Source organism: Caenorhabditis elegans, chromosome IV, assembly GCF_000002985.6.
Source record: "Caenorhabditis elegans chromosome IV".
NCBI lineage: Eukaryota > Metazoa > Nematoda > Chromadorea > Rhabditida > Rhabditidae > Caenorhabditis > Caenorhabditis elegans.
In genome coordinates this window covers 9,608,430-9,625,807 of record NC_003282.8, presented here as the reverse complement: position 1 = coordinate 9,625,807, position 17,378 = coordinate 9,608,430, and the positions used below count along the sequence as shown (strand labels likewise).

At 35.6% G+C, this 17,378-nt stretch overlaps 5 protein-coding genes and 3 non-coding genes across 13 annotated transcripts; 7 read left to right on the top strand and 1 right to left on the bottom strand.

Annotated features, from left to right (window-relative positions):
- Positions 1-730: 730 nt before the first annotated feature.
- On the top strand, positions 731-1,132 carry W09C2.10 (Neuropeptide-Like Protein). The gene is made up of 2 exons (NM_001268479.2): positions 731-861; positions 969-1,132. The coding sequence occupies exons 1-2, from the start codon at positions 734-736 to the stop codon at positions 1,093-1,095; spliced, it is 255 nt and encodes an 84-aa protein (NP_001255408.1). The 5' UTR covers positions 731-733; the 3' UTR covers positions 1,096-1,132.
- A 300-nt stretch (positions 1,133-1,432) lies between these two features.
- W09C2.8 (uncharacterized protein) lies at positions 1,433-1,854 on the top strand. The gene is made up of 3 exons (NM_001268478.4): positions 1,433-1,539; positions 1,586-1,638; positions 1,686-1,854. The coding sequence occupies exons 1-3, from the start codon at positions 1,441-1,443 to the stop codon at positions 1,771-1,773; spliced, it is 240 nt and encodes a 79-aa protein (NP_001255407.1). The 5' UTR covers positions 1,433-1,440; the 3' UTR covers positions 1,774-1,854.
- Positions 1,855-2,438: 584 nt separating this feature from the next.
- On the top strand, positions 2,439-2,965 carry W09C2.9 (FIP (Fungus-Induced Protein) Related). The gene is made up of 3 exons (NM_001268477.2): positions 2,439-2,532; positions 2,575-2,657; positions 2,862-2,965. The coding sequence occupies exons 1-3, from the start codon at positions 2,443-2,445 to the stop codon at positions 2,881-2,883; spliced, it is 195 nt and encodes a 64-aa protein (NP_001255406.1). The 5' UTR covers positions 2,439-2,442; the 3' UTR covers positions 2,884-2,965.
- Positions 2,966-3,435: 470 nt separating this feature from the next.
- On the top strand, positions 3,436-3,906 carry W09C2.7 (Neuropeptide-Like Protein). Its single transcript, NM_001268476.3, has 2 exons — positions 3,436-3,527; positions 3,625-3,906. The coding sequence occupies exons 1-2, from the start codon at positions 3,442-3,444 to the stop codon at positions 3,812-3,814; spliced, it is 276 nt and encodes a 91-aa protein (NP_001255405.1). The 5' UTR covers positions 3,436-3,441; the 3' UTR covers positions 3,815-3,906.
- Positions 3,907-5,660: 1,754 nt separating this feature from the next.
- Positions 5,661-10,813, bottom strand: elt-1 (the record flags this gene model as incomplete). Of its 6 annotated transcripts, none has more annotated exons than NM_001038346.6 (8): positions 5,661-6,488; positions 7,175-7,303; positions 8,395-8,549; positions 8,603-8,971; positions 9,375-9,482; positions 9,652-9,811; positions 10,441-10,657; positions 10,708-10,813. In NM_001038346.6, the coding sequence occupies 7 exons, from the start codon at positions 10,645-10,647 to the stop codon at positions 6,150-6,152; spliced, it is 1,467 nt and encodes a 488-aa protein (NP_001033435.1). The 6 variants fall into 6 exon arrangements, with proteins under 6 accessions (NP_001033435.1, NP_001380174.1, NP_001255402.1 ...); NM_001268473.4 differs by having other exon boundaries at positions 5,667-6,488; positions 7,175-7,300; positions 10,708-10,793; NM_001380414.1 differs by lacking the exon at positions 10,708-10,813 and having other exon boundaries at positions 6,150-6,488; positions 9,652-9,808; positions 10,441-10,647.
- Positions 8,276-8,296, top strand: 21ur-15550. Its single transcript, NR_056428.1, has one exon.
- A 3,151-nt stretch (positions 10,814-13,964) lies between the features above and the next one.
- Positions 13,965-14,108, top strand: W09C2.11. The gene has a single exon (NR_056427.1). It is a non-coding gene; the product is annotated as an Unclassified non-coding RNA W09C2.11 (non-coding RNA).
- Positions 14,109-15,787: 1,679 nt separating this feature from the next.
- Positions 15,788-15,915, top strand: W09C2.12. Its single transcript, NR_056426.1, has one exon. It is a non-coding gene; the product is annotated as an Unclassified non-coding RNA W09C2.12 (non-coding RNA).
- Positions 15,916-17,378: the final 1,463 nt, after the last annotated feature.

Below are 17,378 nucleotides of genomic sequence, written 5' to 3'. Positions count from 1 at the left end.
TTATGCAAATGAGCACTAAAAGGTTTTGTCATTTCAACATTAATACTATACATTCGTACATATAATGCATTCAAAAACAAAAGTTAAGCACTATACGATTTGCATGTTAAAAATTTAATCGAAATTTTTCATAGTTATATTTTTGGGAAAAGTAGAATGGGGAAATTACGACCGGAAAAATCACGAATTCAAAATTTAAAATACATATTTCAATTGAATAAGAACATGAAAGCTTGTTTTCGTCAGCAAAATTTTTAGCATCTTCCTTATTGAAGTCACTTCCTCTTTCAATTAAAATATATTTCAAAAGATATAAGTGTTTATCTGTATTACCACTTTTTACCGTTTGATAGATATTTGATCTATCCTGTCAAAATAAGACAAAAAAGTAAATAGGAGAGCAAATAAACAAGAGATTGAGGAAGTTTGTAGTGTTTTGAATCAATTAAAAATAGTACTACAAGGTGACAAGTATTTATAGAAACATGGTCAAACCGTGATAACAATGTTTTGAAAAGGGATAAATTTGAGAAATTTCAACAAAATCTCAAGTGAACCTTTACAAACAAGGATGAATGACTTTTGCTATAAGTTTTTTCTACGACCGCAGCATACCATTAGATGCTCCTTCAAACTTAACATCAAAATAAATAAACACAATTATTTCCACTTGCTACGGGACGCTTCAGTATAAAATGACACGATAGTTTTTACCATAAGTATTTTTATCAGTATGAATGCACAATGTTTTCTTGTCTTATGTTGCCTTATTGCGATGAGTTTCGGATTCTTGGATCCTGTGCAAGTCCCTGATAAAAATGAAGCAAATCGCGCAAGAAACTTCATAACTGAAAAAATAAAGTAAGGTCTATTGGAACTAAGAAATACTGTTATAAACTCTCCATTTTTTAATATTAATGTTTATAATATAATTTAACTTTAGCTTCTATCAAAAACCTGAATTTCAGAAGCAGATACCCACGTGCCAGTTTTCTTTCAAAAACTAATCCACCAACATTTGTAAATGACCTGGAGAGCGAGTTCGTTTTTCACGAAAATGGGAATATTATTAAGTGCATTTACTGCATGTTGTAATTATTTATTTTTTCATTTAATACATTTTTTTATGAATTTACGGATTACAAACTGAAAAAAATATATTGAAAACAATTTGAAATTGAGAACATAACACTACTTTCCACTCTTGTTTATTTACACCAATCTGCCAAGCAGCCTCTAATCGGCTGACATAATTGTTGTCTGAAGCTTTTCATCTGATTTAAATGACTGTTTGATTCGTGAAGTATCCGAATAAACAAAAATGAACGGCTAAACACCTTTTCTCCGCAAAAAATAAATAAGGAAGTTTGCTCAAGACTACTATAAAATGTGATCAGCTGTACTGGGTAAACTTCAAAATAGTTGTTTCCTCCAAAAAACATGAAGATCCATTATTCAATCATTCTTTTTTTTGCTCTAATTCTTTTAGACCTAGCAACTGCGGAGTCTGAGAAAACAAATGAAATTCTTGGTAAAAAGGTTTGTTCATGATATCAACTTTGAAATTTATTCATTAAAATAGCAGAAGTTCAATCGACGAAACAAGGCAAAACGACCAGATGACTTTAAAAGTCAAATGTAACTTTCTGAAGATTTTTTTGCACCAAGATATAAGAATATTTCAGTCATAACCGTCCTCCTCGTGCTTATCACGGTAACAATGGTTACAGAACAACAAATAAACCATGGGCTGTTCGTCCTGGCGGCAAATGACGAGCGATCGAAAATTGAAATTAATTGAATATTTCTGGGGTTATATGGTTTTAAGTGAATTTCTAATTTCACTAATAAATAGTTTATTCTTTTTTTTTAAATAAAAGATGTTTGTATCAGAGTTGTGGTTGTTATAAAACCAAGGTATTTCCAGAAACTAAGAACATAACAAACATTCAATAAATATGATGAACTTTGAAGATAAAAAAGATTTGAGATAAAATTGAGAACAAAATTGAAGTGGATTGTTGTTACATACCGTATTTCTTCTTTAGTGGGAATTTTGGTAAACCGTTTCATTTCGAGTGAATTAAACTTAAAAACATCAAAATCACCGATAAAATGTACGGTATGGGCCTACAGATGTAGGATCAGTGATATTAATTAATTTAATGATTATTTCTCGTTGATTTTTGCTTTATTTTTGGTAATGAGCAAATATGATATCTCAACAATAATTATTTGAAAAATACAGCAGTTATTGGTTTTTTAAAGACAACGTCAAAAAATATAGTTTGATCCATAAACATCCACTCCCATATGATAACTCGTATTTATTTTTCCGTACAACAAACAACAATTGGCCGTGATAGGATAAGTGGTAAACAAGGAAGTCAACAAAATATATAAATGACAGGATTTTCCAAAACCACGGATACGAAATCTGAAATGAAGCTCAATTGGATTTTGTTCTTCTTCATTTTACTTGTAGTAGCTGATGTAACTACTGCAAAAGGAAAGTCTAGTGGTGGAGGGAAAGTAGGTAGTTTTTGAAGCAATTACTTCTTATGATGAATTCAGAAGCCAAAGCCAAGGCCAATACCAAGACCAAGACCAAGAACGTCTTCTGATGGAATAAAACTCGGAGGAAAACTTGAAGGACAGTAAGTGACTTCTATTATTATCAGATTGAACTTTGAGCAATTTTTTATAATATCAAGTATTAAAAAGTTTGAGATTATGGTGAATGTTGATTGGTGAGCTCAACCAGTATATATTTTTTTTAAATGCTTCTTATGTTCAGTCATGTTTGACTTTAATTCAAATCGCATGTTACAGATAAATAATTATATACATTAATTTTTCAGTATCCATATCCCAGGAAAATGAGTTGCTGAGGAATTGAATATACTTTCAAGGGAATGACGAACTTATAAACTTTTTGAGTATAATAAACTGTTCGAATTTTAAATGTTTCACATGCATCACAAATAACTTATTTTCAAAAGTCTTTCACTTTACTCAAAAGAAAGGATTTTCATTTCATTTTAAACTCCAGAACAAGATATACATATCTTAGGTACTTGTGTATTACATGCCCTAATATTCTAATGAAATGTAATTTTCATTAATTTCTCCAATTTTATTATAGACCTCAAAAGAAATGAAAAACGTACTGAAAAAATTTCAGATCGAAATTTAATGAGTTAAAAATGAAGCTTCGATGCTTATAATGTTTTCCTTGTGAATTCATTTTGTGTATGCGAATACATTGATCAACGAATAACAACAAAGCTTTGAAAAACAATTTCACCACGCATCTTTGAAAACGTTCAAAATGAACAAACAGTGATAGTAAACAGTACATTTATCGTTGAGGTTAGGTAAAGAGGAAGTAGGAAAAGTATATAAGATAACTGTGTAAATGAAATCACAAGACTCGTTTCAATGAAACTCATAATAATTCTTTGCATTATTTTTTTATTCGCTAATGTTTTTGCTGTTCGAGTTGGTGGAAGACGTCCAGCTGGAAGGTTTGTTATTTTGAAAAAAAAATGCAATTCTTCCATTTTAAAACACGTCTTTTCAATTTATCATAAGACTGTGAATCCTTGATTTTTATACTTACAGAGGATCGCTGTTGGATGAAGCCCTAAGACAGCGGAACAGTGGAGGTTTTAGAAATCCCCGTTCAATCAACAGGAGAAATAATCTTCCTATAATACGTGGAGTGACTTCATCATTCTCCAAAAGGAATCAAACTCCGATGGTTCGTGGAAAGCGATCACTTCTTCCCATAAATCGGCGTCCAGCTCATTGATAAACACTCCAAGCTCCAGGCATTAATAATTAATTGATATTCAAATCATTTTTCTTCTTCTCGTTTCAACTAATAAATCTGTTTGCCACCAACAACTGCAAGAACTGAGAAACTGCCCCAACAGCTGTTAGCCGAGCCAATGAGAATCCACAAAAAATGGAGCTTCGTGTGCTAAACGTTTTAGTGATTTATTGGTTTTAATGAAATGTGGAGCGTTCACAATTATTTACTGATTTGAAAAAAACACAACCTGGCAAGTTTTTCAAGATTTCACAAATATTAAAAACTATTAAGTGCAGGAAAAAATTGGATCCCGGCTCGGTAATTTTTGAAATAAAAAAGTAAGGACCCTCTCTTCTAATAGAAAACCTAGTAAAAAATTAAAATTATATGAATTCGAACACAATAGTTTTACAAAATAATTTTATTAGGTTGGTCGAAAAGTCTTTGCAAAATTTGTACTTTTCTTCATTTCTCAGCGTTAATTCATTTTTTTCTGATTCTGTTTTTTTATTTGCATAGTACGTAATGTGCATGTTTAATATATTAAAAAAAAAACTTTTGGGTGCTGTTCAAAATGACCGAGAATTTGCTCGCCGAACGTCACGCCCTCCGATGGGTTTTTCTGTACGAGTTCCCCCAAATCTGCAATTGCAACGAAGCTCGTCGTAACATGTGTGCAGTGTTAGGCAAGAACTCTGTCACCTACAATACCATGAAGTTTTGGTTCGAAAAGTTCACGAAAAAGAACTACGATCTCGATGATAAACCAAGATAAGATCGCTCTCGTTTGAATATCGACGAGGATATTTCGAGAGCCCTGGAAGATGATCCAAGAGCAACGAACCGCGAACTTTCTGCGACTCTCAAGCATCCCCAAAAAACCATCATCAACCATCTCCACGAAACCGGAAGGGTAGAAAAGTTCGGTCAACTCGTTCCTCACAATTTGCCCGATTCTCAGAAAAATTGTTTTGTGACCTCTCTCTTTCGCTGCTCACTAGGAAACGAACAACGGACTGGGTTAAGGATATCATTACTGGAAATGATAAATGGGTATTGTATGTTAGCCATACCAGGAAAAAAGAGTGGGTCCCGGTCGAGGAAACCGCGACACCTGACCTCAAATTAGAACTTCACGGAAAAAAGTGCTTCTCTCAATTGGGCGGGACAGTAAGGGTGTCATTTCCAGAGAGCTTCTTCCAGACTTTGCTACAATCAACGCTGGCCTATACTGCATTTAATTGGAAAAGATGGTCCATGCTCATCGATTACATCGCCCTAGAGGATCAAAGTTGTTGCTGCTCCATGACAACGCAAGACCGCATACAACTTTTAAGACCCGCCAGAAGCTCCAGACAGTTGGAATCCAAATTTTATCTTACCCATCGTATTCGCCGGGCTTGGCTCCTACTGACTACCATCTGTTCCGCTCACTCCAGAATCACCTTGCCGGGCAGAAGTTTCATGATCGAAAGGTCGTCGAAACGGGGTTGGACGACTTCTTTGCCTCCCAATCGCAGGAGTTCTAGGCGGAGGGTACTGTTCAACTTCCGTTGTGTTGGCAAGAAGTCATAGGAATTAATGGTAAATATATTACCCATTGAATCTTGTTCGCTTTGAAAAAATACTACTTCCAAAAAAAAAATCAAAATTTTGCAAAGACTTTTCGACCAACCTAATACAAACATTTATTTTTGTTTAAACTTTCAATTCGACAACCTAATTTTTTTATTGAGCATTTTAATGAGTTTTAATGAGTAAGTTACAGAAATGTTAAGCAAAATTTTCTCGAAAATCTGCTGATCCTTATTAACAATATCTAAAATTCAGGTTTCCATGAATAAAATTGTTTAATTTTTAATTTTTATGTTCAATAAATAAATTCACAAAAATACCAGAGTTGTCATTTCTGACCATGCGAGGGATCCAAGGGAAACACAAACTACCCCTTGAAATAATGAGAAAAACATCAAGAAACCTTTTTGGTGTTTGAAAAGGGGGAAAACATACAAACTCTTCCAAATATTCAGAGTTTTGGTGAGTAGCCGGGCAGGAAAAGTGATTGTAGCGAGAACAAAAATATAGTACACATATTGTGAGATTGAGGAAAAACATAAAAACAAACGTGGTTTGAGGTAATGAAAACCGCAGGAAAATTAATAAATTATGTCACAAATTATTCTATATTCAATGTGAAAGTGTGGAGATGATGATGATTTATATCACAGAAATATGAGAGGATGAAAGAAATTTTGGGAGGCAGAAGAAGAATGGAATGTCTTGAAATGAGGAGAATCAATGAAAAAAAAGAGTTGCTAAAATGAATATTTTATCAGTTCAAATTCAAATTTTTCATTTGTCCTCCAAAGTCCACCATCATTGGAGGGCACGTTTTATACTCCAATTGATCCTCGATCGAGTTGAAGTAGAAATTGGATGCTGGGAATGCATATGCTGTCGGTGTCATGAGCATTGGTTGAGTGTTTTTCATTCCCCAAACTCCACTTTGATCAAGTTCGATTCCAGATGAAATACTTGAAGATGTTGTAGGCATTCCCATTGAAGTCGGAGTTCCGCCATTCTCTTTCTTCATTCTTCGCGATCCCTTTGCGGAGAGCTTGCGATTACGGGTCTGAATTCCATCCTTCTTCATGGTGATTGGACGTTCCACCTGAAAAATAATGATGTTCAGTTTTTGAATCGATTTTTGCATTTTATGATGTGAATACCATCAAATGTTCACTTCTTCTTCATTACAATCATAAACAGTCGGCTCACTTAAATAGTGTTGCGCCATAAAACTAAACAGTTTCCTTTCTTTTCCCGGATGCTCATATAATTGCCTTTAGTATAATTATCCAATCAGACACTGACCAAAAGAAAACAATGCCGTGGGAAAATCCCATCAATCATGACACTTTATAGCAAAAACGATGAATCCGTTTATCGCGTCGGCATCGCGATTAATGTTTTGCTTAGGGTAGTGGTGGAAGTAATTACATATCGGAGGAGGGATGATACGATAAGGTAAAGAGCGCGAAGAAGGTTTAAAGACGACACTAAACTTACGCAACTCTATTTCGCGCAACCAATTTGTCGGTAAAAGGAGGAGCTTTGATCGTTTGGAGTGTACTGTATTTTTTATAGCTATGCATAGATCCTTTTGTGGTTTTCCAAAAGTCAAGATTATTGAATAATCTATAAAAAATTTGACCCTTGGTAATACAGCGCAAATCACATAATGGTTTTCTGCATTCGTTCAACTTTAAAATTTGAAACAGCGTTTTTAAATCAAATCCAATTTTTTTCAGTAGAGCGCCAAAAAACTGATCCCTTAAGAATATAATTTTATCTTACCTTATGAAGTTTAAAGTAGAGTCCACAAGCATTGCACACTGGATGCCCTTCTCCATTTCTTCTCCAGAGTGTTGTTGTATTTGTACGACAGTTGACACACTCGATTCCGGTCCGTTTTTGAGCGTTCTGCTGATAAATAAACTATTTTAGATATAGTTTTCAAAAGAAAAGGAGAAGCAAACTGGCGTTTTGGTATTTATTGATTTATATTGCATACCCCTGTGCTAACAACCATGTCATGACTTTTGTAGGAATCATCACCAATAGCTACCGTACTTTCTCTTCATCAAATTCTTTTCTGTCTCTCTCTTTCACATTCTCAGCGTCGAAACGTTTGAATTTCAGCAGAGAGGAAGAAAGAAAGAGGCAAAAAGAGAAAAAAGATGGTTATCTTGAATTTCGGTGCCTCTTGTTTTCCGTGTATAGACATTGACACGACGACGACAACTAAGACGAAGCGACAAATTTTTGGGGCAGAAACGAGTGAAAATGAGTGACGAAAAGAGGAAGAGAGAATTCATTCGGAAAATTAATGAACAAATGCCTACTGTAAGTGAATGAAACGCGAGAAACGAGAATGTGGCGTTTTATTCTCGAGGTCTTGTTTGTTAAGATTTGACTTTCAAAACTCTTAGGAACTCTAGTAAAAAAATGTATGTCTGAATCATAAAACAACACTACGAATTGAGAATTGTCATCTCAAACTCAGTGCATCATAAAACTATATAAATTTACTTTAGTCTGGAAATCCGCTTATTCAGATTTTAACTCCAAAAGTCCCCAGATAAATCTTCGTCATTCGAATATGTTACAGCAAAACTCATGTCAAAAACTCATGTATTCCCAACTCAATGTCCTATTTCGCAATGTATCCTAGAAGTTACTCATTACGCCATCTGAACTCAGTCGTGTTATGTGTTATGAAAGACCGTTCTTATCCAAATGGTCCTTGCCCTTTTCTGTTCCCAATTTGTCATCATCAATAAGGTAGTCCTGATCAATTGCTCAATGAGACGAAAAAAGGAGGAACCCTCTTCCCAAAAGATCTTTATCACTCTTTCACTCTCTCGACTAGAGAGGGATACCTACCGCCGACTCTAATAAAAAGTCATTCCGAGTCGGAATCCCAAGGTCGAGCCTCTTTTCTCTCTGTCATCAACAGGATAAAAGTGACAAGTGATGGAAGGTGTAGGTGACGCCAAAAACGGAGATTCTCTTACCTGTCTCTTTTTCGGCTTCACCAATGGACGAGCATGATGGTTCATCTTGAAGTAGAGGCCGCATGCGTTGCAGAGGTAGTTTCCTGATCCATCCCGACGCCATAATGGAGTATTGTGAACTCCACAATTGACACACTCACGATCTTCCGTGCTGACTGAAAAGTTGAAATTACAGATGTTATTGATTGATATAATTATTTAATCTTACATTGAGAATTGTTGGCTCCTCCTGATGATCGGTTTGCTTTGGAGATGGTGTTCTTCGGTGTAGAAGTTGAGTTTGCTGATGAGCTTGAAGCCGATGATGATCCTGAAGACGTCGAGCAGCCAGCCAATCCAGTTGGGGTGAGAGGTTGACTGTTATTGATAGGAACCGATGATTGAACATTTGAAACAGTGGAGATGATGTTTTGAGTGATTGGCTGTGGTACGATAGTTCCATTTCCTTGTACAATATTAACATTCAATTGATTGTTATTAACAGTAATTCCAGATGCTGTCGTGGCAGCGGCGAGTGTATCATATCCATATGTGTTGAGTTGTGTCGTTGGATAGAAGTAACTCGGATTGTTTTGTGCTGAAAGTGAATTGATAACATTTGAAAAGGAGTTAAATGAACGGGTGGGAAGGAGTTGAGGGAAAATTACCCATAAAGATACGGTGAACTGAACATGTCAGGGGGAATTTTTATAGGTCTCTGTGTGCGTAGTGGTCACTCGAAATGTTCCTGTCATTTAGAGTAACACGAAAATCAAACAGGATTTGAAGAAAAAAAAATTAGGTCATGGTGCTCCTAACACGGTTTCAGGTGTTTCTAAGAATGAACTGAAACGAGAGAAATCTCGAGGGCATTTTATCTTTGCCAGTTATCAGAAAAGAGAATAGTATCATATCTCAATCAAATTTTTCTATGGGAAAATCCAGTGTATTGTTTAAAAAACAAGGCTCACTGATTCTAAAGATTTTTTTTTAAAACTAACTTCCAAAAACTCCGTTATTCATTGACATATCCATTCCACTAAATGCATCCATATCAGTTGTCACTGTTGTGCCTCCAGCATATTGATAGTTGAGGAACATTGGATAACCTGAAAAATAAATGTTTAAAGAAAGTTGTTTGATGATGAGGACGGTGTGAGGGTGGAGGAGCCTCCTAATTTCCCCATTCTAAAGAGGAAATTGATTCTTAGATGTCTTAGACAGACGGGAGCATGAGAAGAAGAAAAAGCACAACATGAAGAAACAAATAAAACATACTACTCGGTGTGGTGTTGTAATAGTTGGTTGCTGATGTATTGTATGAAAATGGTGCAATGGATGCAGCCGTCGTTGAGCTTGTTGGTGCCAGTGATGCGCCTCCAGAAGAAGTGCCGAGAGTAAATTCAACGGGTTTTCCTTCGTAGTCCATGTTTTCCTGCTGAAAAAGAAAAAGTTATTGAAGAGAGTTGATGGATTAGAGTAGAGTAAAGGAAGGACGAGAAGTGAAACGAAAAAAGGCTTAAGAGCACAAGCACAGGAACCCGAATAGCAGAATTATATGAAGAAATAGAGGAGTGTGCAGAGATATGAGAGGAAAGGGAACGTGGGAACGAAAAGGGCACGGCGCCATATCTGATAGAGTAATGATGATAACCATCTGCGGCTTGAAGATAAAAGATTATCAGCAAGTCATCGAAAGTTGAGATTAAATGAGAGAGGGGACCAACCGAGATAAGAGAAAATTAGATCAAGTTACAGATCGAAATTGCAGATCGGGGGTTTTCCTTTTGCATCCTTCAGGGCCACCCTGAGTAGTTGTGGTAGTTTTCAAGATTATCTAGGTCTATCTATCTAGGGTTTCTAGATACGGTCCTTTTCAATGTGGACTGAATCAGACACACGGCAAGGCGAGACGAGAGGCGGGGCGGCCTCCTCCCTTCTCGTCTTCCCATCCAGCTAATTGTCACCCATCGTCCAATCGACTTGCCATGGAGGCGGAGCTTGCTGGCTGAGAGTGGGATAGAGAAGTCTAGAATAAGACTTGTTGCAGAGAACATAATATTGTACCTCAATTGGTTGTGAAATATGAAGAGCATCAATGATGGAGTTTGTGTCAGGATCAAGACGGAGCAAAGAGTCCAACTCCGCACGCACTTCATTCGTGTTCTGCATATCATGGTCCTCGCCACCGACAACTCCATCTAACATAAACTCTTCATGATGTAGATTCACTTTATTTCGGGATATAGAGTAGTTAGCATCACGATAATGCATTATCCTCTTACTATAAAAATTAGATTAATTGGCCTCGACATCTAGGCTACGAGGGCTTACCGTCTTCAAACAGTTCAAGATGATTTAGACTGTCGATCACAACAAATTGTTTAATTTCGTGGAGACTTGTCGAAGGAAATTGTGGAACTAATGACGAAAGTTCATGAGAAGTTCATTTTTTAATAAGAAATAATCTTTTTGCTGAAACTCCACGTGGTCCGTGAAAAAAATGTTTAAAAGTTATCGAAGCGTGGTATATTGATTTTCTAATTAAAAAAACTTAAAAAATGAAAAAAATAAAAAATAAAAAAAATTATTCATCTTTCATTGGAAAATGCGAGCAAAGTGACTATTATGTCAAAAAACTCGAATTCAAGCGATAAAATGGTGAGAGCAATATTTTGAGCCAAGCGATAATTATAACTGAGCATCTGACAACACAGTTGGCACTCAAAATAATGAAAAATTACACAAAAAGATTAAAAATAATTCCTGAAAACGAACGAAGCAGTAATTGGAGTTTGGGCGGGAAAGATAGGTCAAAAAATTTTTAGGTGTGGAATGTCTTCTAAGAATAAAACAAGAAATCAAAACTCTGAATATTCTAGATCTTATGTTATATACTTTTTAACCAAGGTAATAACTCTAATAAATAAAACAGTGAATACAGTGAAATCACAGTGAATACAGTGAATACACAGTGAATACAGTGAATAAAACAGTGAAAGTATTGAAATTACTCCACCAGATGGTGGTAATTTGTTAGAACTTTCAGTGGTAAAACTGAATCTAGATCAGTAGGTCGGATAAGAAAACAAAGTGTGAACATGAGGATAGGTGTGACAGATTAAAAACCGAAACGCTATCGAGCGGACTTTATCACATTGGACATTATCAGATCACAGATTGGGATCTTATCACAATATAAAGATCATAGCGGAAGTGTTACATGTTGTGGTTCAAAAAATGCCTGATTGGGTCATTTTTTTGGCAGTCTTATTTTGAGTTTTAGATTCTTTTGAAGCTTAATTTTTGAACTCTGCCAAAAAGGCAAATCGAATACCGTAATCCTTTTCTTATAAAATACGTTTAGGTTCTTCTCCAAGAATTCGCCAGAATAAATGATGTGAATACACGTTGCTTCGGATTCATTTTGTCTGTGTTCAGTTTCATCGTCTCGAATTCCCACCGGATGTTCAAAAAGACAAGCTTCTTCTTATTTCTTGACTACCGTAGCCTATCCTCTGAGCTCATTCCTCGCTTCATTGAACACCCCATTAAATCATGGCAGGAGTGAGAGGCAAACGAGAAGAAGGAGCTTCTTTTTTGTGTTTAGCAGCACAACGAAGAAATGAGCTCGGCTACATTCAATGTTTCGAAGAAACAAATACGAGATGAATTGAATGGGGGGATATAAATTAGTAAGTATTTGACTAGACAACATGATATTCTAGAGAAATTTCTACAAACAGTTGGAGCTCAGAAACTAGTATGGAAGAAGGGTAGAATCGTTAGCTTTAATAATCTAATAATCTATTCCGAATATAAGGTGATTTTGACAAAGTTAGAGAGACTCAAAATAGATGCTCACAATGTCTACCGCAAAATCAATTAGCGCAGTCAGTATGCCATCAAAATCACACTAATCCATTTCCATACTTCGGATGAAGAGAAAAGGGCGGAGAGATGAAAGCACTGGCGCCTGTCCCCGTCTCCTCGATCCACTTTAAATTCCTCAGGAACCCTGACACCCCACGCGTCGAGCTCGCACTATCTCCCCCTCCACTGATTTATTGCTCTTTAGGTGGTGGTTGTGGTGGTGATTGGTGTGACAGGAAGTCAGAGAGGTAGCCGCTTTTTACCGCAAATGACATACTGCACTGTATCGCGACTCGGCAATCTTCTTGAGATTTCCATCTGATGCCACTCATTTCAGTGCCCTTTTTGCCAATGTTTTATGATGAATGCGTGACATTGGATGTTATGGATGTTTGTTTTCGAAAGTATATATTCTGATATATTTTCTAATGTTACATCGTCATTGTTAAAGTTTTTATTGCCTGGCATCTCCATAATGTCGGTTAAAGGTGGTAAAACGGTAAAAAGGTATCGATGATGTTTTTTCGTATCTTCGTTTTTTCTATTAGCACTGCCTTAATTTTGTATGTCCACAAGAGAGAAGAACAAAAATTAAACACGGTATATTCATCTACGTTCATCTTTATTTTGCATTTTTGAAACAGCAAAATAGTTGTGAGCATGCGGAACGCGTAATCCTAAAATGCCAGCTGATACTTCTCAAATTGCAAGAGTTCACCTAAGTCTTGAAAAATTTGTTTGTTGCTCGTAAAATTTTTGGTTTTTGCGCGTGTCTCTATGCTCTCATACCAGTCTCACTCGAGGTGCGAAATCGGGTGTAATTCTTTGTTTATAAGAGAAGATGTAATTTGAATAAAGAAACAAGTGATAGAAGAACACGTGTGAGCAGAACAAGTGGAGATGGTATTAGTAAAATATTATTGGAACATTTATTGAAGAACAGCGAAAAAAATCTACTAGAAATTTCTAATTGATGAAACTAGTTGATAATTACTTGAATTTTAATGTCAGTTTACTATTGAAATTATTCAAATTCAAATTTTCTTTTAGTTTCAGAATGCCAAATAGTTTAAAGTTCGTTTGTCATACACCTTTATTGAAATTCAAACGGCAACCGTCTAAAAAAATCAATAAAAGAAGACGACCACCGGTTTCGTCCACATATATTATGTATCTTCCTTCCGTTGCTCTGTCACCTTTCCGGTAACACATCTTCTGAGCGCTTAGTTCAAAGAAATTAAAGAGGCCATCTCCAGGTTTGACTGTCAGGCAGGCACCGCACGCTTTGAAAGGTGTCAGTGAGCGGAATTTGAAAAAAAAGTGTTCACACTATGTCAGGCATGCCATTGGAAAAAAGATACGATGTTTCTAGAATTGACTAATTGGAATTGCGACGAAAAAAACTGCAAAAGGGAGAAAGAAGGTAGATTACCTTCAAATAAAACAGAAAAGTTTACAAGTGTATGCAAACACTAAGATTTCAAATTATGGGTCATGTTAAAAATCATAAAGTTATAGGTAAAAGTTATCTTCATTATTTCAATAAATGCACGATTAGTCATTCTAACTTTCTTCAATGATCCTCCTCCCCCTCTCGTTTTTGATTCGTCTCGAATAGAATCAAAAGAGCTAAAGAGAAATGGAAAATAAACGAAGAGTAGATAGTTCCCCGGGGACTATCTCCTCTTTTCAATCCCTAAACCACAACAACAGAATAGCCGACTCTTAATCGAGATTCATAGCTTCCGGACATCACAATTATAGGTGACAGACGTTTGGCGGCTCCCCGGGACTTTTAGAGAATTGACCTCGGGGTTATCGGTGTGAAGGGTGTCGATCAACTCAAAACTAAACGGGTGAAGCACATCATAATAATTGAAGTTTTAGCATGAAGTGTGGGTGAAAGTAAATACCCCATGGGGTTTTGAATTGATAGGTAACGGGACATCAGGCAGGGTTCAAATTCAGGGGACTTTGAAATTTTTCAGATTACTAAAATGTTTAAAAAAAAAGAACAACATATGTTAACGAACTATTTAGGGAAAACTTTTATTTTCTATCAGCACAAATACGTTCGTTTTTTTTGTTAATTGAGTTAAAAACTATAATTTCAATAAATAATTTCTTTCGAATATTTAGGAAACTTTAACGTAGGTATAAATTTTGAGTTGGAGTATTGAAAAAATAACTTTTCTATGTTTTATTGTTAATTTTACTTCTAAAATAATTTTTATATAATTTTTTTGATAGGAAAAAAATTTATACCCCAAAAAAATTTAGATAGATGTAGAAATACTATCAAAACTACGATTAAAAATTCAGGTGTTGTAAGAAGAGAGAAGCCGCTTTGCCACGTATTCCCGTCTTGCAACGTCATCAGTCTTGTGTACATGTCTTCAAGATAACCATCTTCCATTCAAAAGGCAAGAACTAGGAACGGTGGAACCAATACAACACCAAATATGTCAAGAATAGAGATTGATGAAGTGAGTTGCTGTATATTTTTTGCAAGTACTGATGATGTTACGCGTACAGTTTTATCGACACTTGCACCAATCATAAACGTGTCTGTTGCCACACATCGTTAAGTTTTGTGGTGGGTAGTAAAATGTTTAGGGGCAACACTGTATATCATAAAGTCATGATGATGATGAGGTCCCATCACAGGTGGGCAAAGATGGGAAAAGTCAATTTTATTGTTTTCTTTTTCAAATCAAATCAACAAGCTTTCCAACTCTACTAAATGTTCAAAATGGAAAGGTATTCACAAAAAATGTTTATTAGTCATGTATGAATTGTTGGTGCAAAATTAATTCTAGAATGTCTCTTAGTTTTCCAAAGTATTGATTCGATACAGCTTGTCTATTTGACTAAAAAGTGAGGGACTTGACATCTGCAAAAAATACGGCAACTACTATCAGAGAATGCAAAAAACAATTTTTAATCGGAAGGAGTGCAAGACTATAGTCTCTTATAAGATGGGAAATACAGTTAAAAAAGTTAAGGTCAAGAAAAAATTGATAAAACCAGTAATTTACCTAAAATACCCCACAGTAATTGGTGTCGTTTCAAAAAATGTAATTTTAAAAAATCGACAGAAACAGACATCGCGTTAGTTTGACAAGGATAATTGTGAAATGCAATTACTGAAAATGGCTTATCATTAAATAATAACGTTATATTTTAATTTTTAGAATCGATCAATAAAGGAAGTATCATTAAAGCCACCCGAAATTAAGTTATATGAACATGAAAGGGAACATGAAAGGAACATGAAAGGTGAAAAAAAGCAAAAGCAACAAAAAAAATGAAACGATCAAAATAATTGCTCACGATGGCTCAGAAGCCATCTAAATTTCATTTCCTTCTCAACTTCCTCTCGAACCCATCAGCTCCTCCCCTCAAAATCTGTCGACGGATTAAGTTATTGTGAATGAATTGCTCCTCACCGCCCATCTTCAACCATTTTGCTTCTCTTTTGTTATGAACGTGTCAGACTCTCGATAACTCATCAATCGTCTCCTCACATTCGGTTACGACCATGCCTTGGAGAAGAAGAAGGAGAGAACAAGCTGATGATACTATTTGCATAAAATCTGTCCAATGAAGAGAGGGGTAGACACCCGGCTGTTCTTTCGGGACAACCATGGGCGGCTCCTTCACACTGATTTATCATCATATAATTTATTTGCTAAATAGAAAAAAAGAAGAGCAGGAAAACAAGGAGGATGAGCTCAAAAAAGGAAATTGACAGGATGCTCTCTGGTTCTCAAACTAATGAAAAATTAAGCCATATAAAACATTTCCTAACAAAAAATGATTAAGGAACGATTTCAGTTTTTGGAAAAGGTACTGCCGTGTAGTTTTTTTTTATTAATCCAAAATAAACTTGCATAGTGCACAGAAATGAATGGGAAAAAGTTGAACTTTTTTTTTTTACTTAATTTTTTTCCAATTCAATAAACTCCTACAAAAATTCAATTAGAACTGATTGAATTATTTTTATTTTTCCATCAATATCTCGCAAATGGTTATCTTTTCTTAACTGTAATTTGTTGTAATTTTGAGCCCAGTTCCTACTTCAATATCAATTTTTCAAGCTTCAAATTTCAGAAACCGGAATGAATTTGGGTCAACCAGATTCCTCAGAACATGAGGTCACCAAAGTTCGTCTTCTTTTCTAGGCGGCCGCTCATTTCTGTCTCTCTCTCTCTTTCACAAGCCGTGTTTGTAGGTGTCACTCGCACAAGATTCACCGAGTCGATAACAGTATCCCTCTTTGCCTTATTCCTCTACAGTACCTTATTCCTTTCCCTCGTCTTCATGTGTTTTCTTCTTCTTTTCACGCCGACGACGACTTCGGGTCGTCGCGGACATTTTGAAGACCATGAAACAAATGAATGAATGGATGGATGGATGGATGGATGAGGTGGAATAAGTGGAGAAATAAGAATATGGTGTTTAGGGACTGGCTTATCAATATTTATTAGATATAACAAGTTGTTTGAGTTGATTGAGTGCAACTAATTCAGGCTAGTGTGATCATTCGCCAAAGTTTCAAATTTACCTTGAAACATTTAAAAATGTTTGAATTGAAGATATGGTTTTCGTGCTTGGGTTTTAACTAAACGTTCAAAGATAGACGGATCTAAGAAACTCTATTTTTAGCAACATAATTTATGTTCAAACAGATCAGGAAAATTCAAACCTGATTAGAAGGGAAGGGTCAACCACCTTGGGTCATTCAGACGGGCAATGTCAGTCGTAAACCAAAATGAGCGAGTTGGGGAAATTTGCCAATAACCGCAGTCAATGTTGGGAAACTATCAGATTCTAGTAATAATTCCATTTAAAAATATGAGCAGGCTACAAGACCCTAACTGAACCGTCAAAACCACATCTAACTTAGCTAGCTTACTATTCGATCAGAAATTCGCCTATGAATGAATTACCAACTTGAGGGAAACATTCATTATTGTATTAAAGTTAGGAGTTCAATAAAACGTTTCAGACTTATTAACAATTTCTAATAAATGTAACTTTCGATACAATCTACATCGATGAATATTTGGCCTACATTTTATTTTATTTATTGAAACTGTAAACCCGTCAATAAACGTCACGACGACATA

Bases quoted from the DNA above. Each gene is read 5' to 3' on its own strand.
- W09C2.10 (NM_001268479.2), top strand. From the start codon at position 734: ATGAATGCACAATGTTTTCTTGTCTTATGTTGCCTTATTGCGATGAGT. The intron at 862-968 runs GTAAGGTCTATT...CCTGAATTTCAG, and splicing joins TTCATAACTGAAAAAATAAA to AAGCAGATACCCACGTGCCA.
- W09C2.8 (NM_001268478.4), top strand. From the start codon at position 1,441: ATGAAGATCCATTATTCAATCATTCTTTTTTTTGCTCTAATTCTTTTA. The intron at 1,540-1,585 runs GTTTGTTCATGA...TTAAAATAGCAG, and splicing joins ATGAAATTCTTGGTAAAAAG to AAGTTCAATCGACGAAACAA. The intron at 1,639-1,685 runs GTAACTTTCTGA...AGAATATTTCAG, and splicing joins GATGACTTTAAAAGTCAAAT to TCATAACCGTCCTCCTCGTG.
- W09C2.9 (NM_001268477.2), top strand. From the start codon at position 2,443: ATGAAGCTCAATTGGATTTTGTTCTTCTTCATTTTACTTGTAGTAGCT. The intron at 2,533-2,574 runs GTAGGTAGTTTT...TGATGAATTCAG, and splicing joins AGTCTAGTGGTGGAGGGAAA to AAGCCAAAGCCAAGGCCAAT. The intron at 2,658-2,861 runs GTAAGTGACTTC...TTAATTTTTCAG, and splicing joins GGAGGAAAACTTGAAGGACA to TATCCATATCCCAGGAAAAT.
- W09C2.7 (NM_001268476.3), top strand. From the start codon at position 3,442: ATGAAACTCATAATAATTCTTTGCATTATTTTTTTATTCGCTAATGTT. The intron at 3,528-3,624 runs GTTTGTTATTTT...TTATACTTACAG, and splicing joins GGAAGACGTCCAGCTGGAAG to AGGATCGCTGTTGGATGAAG.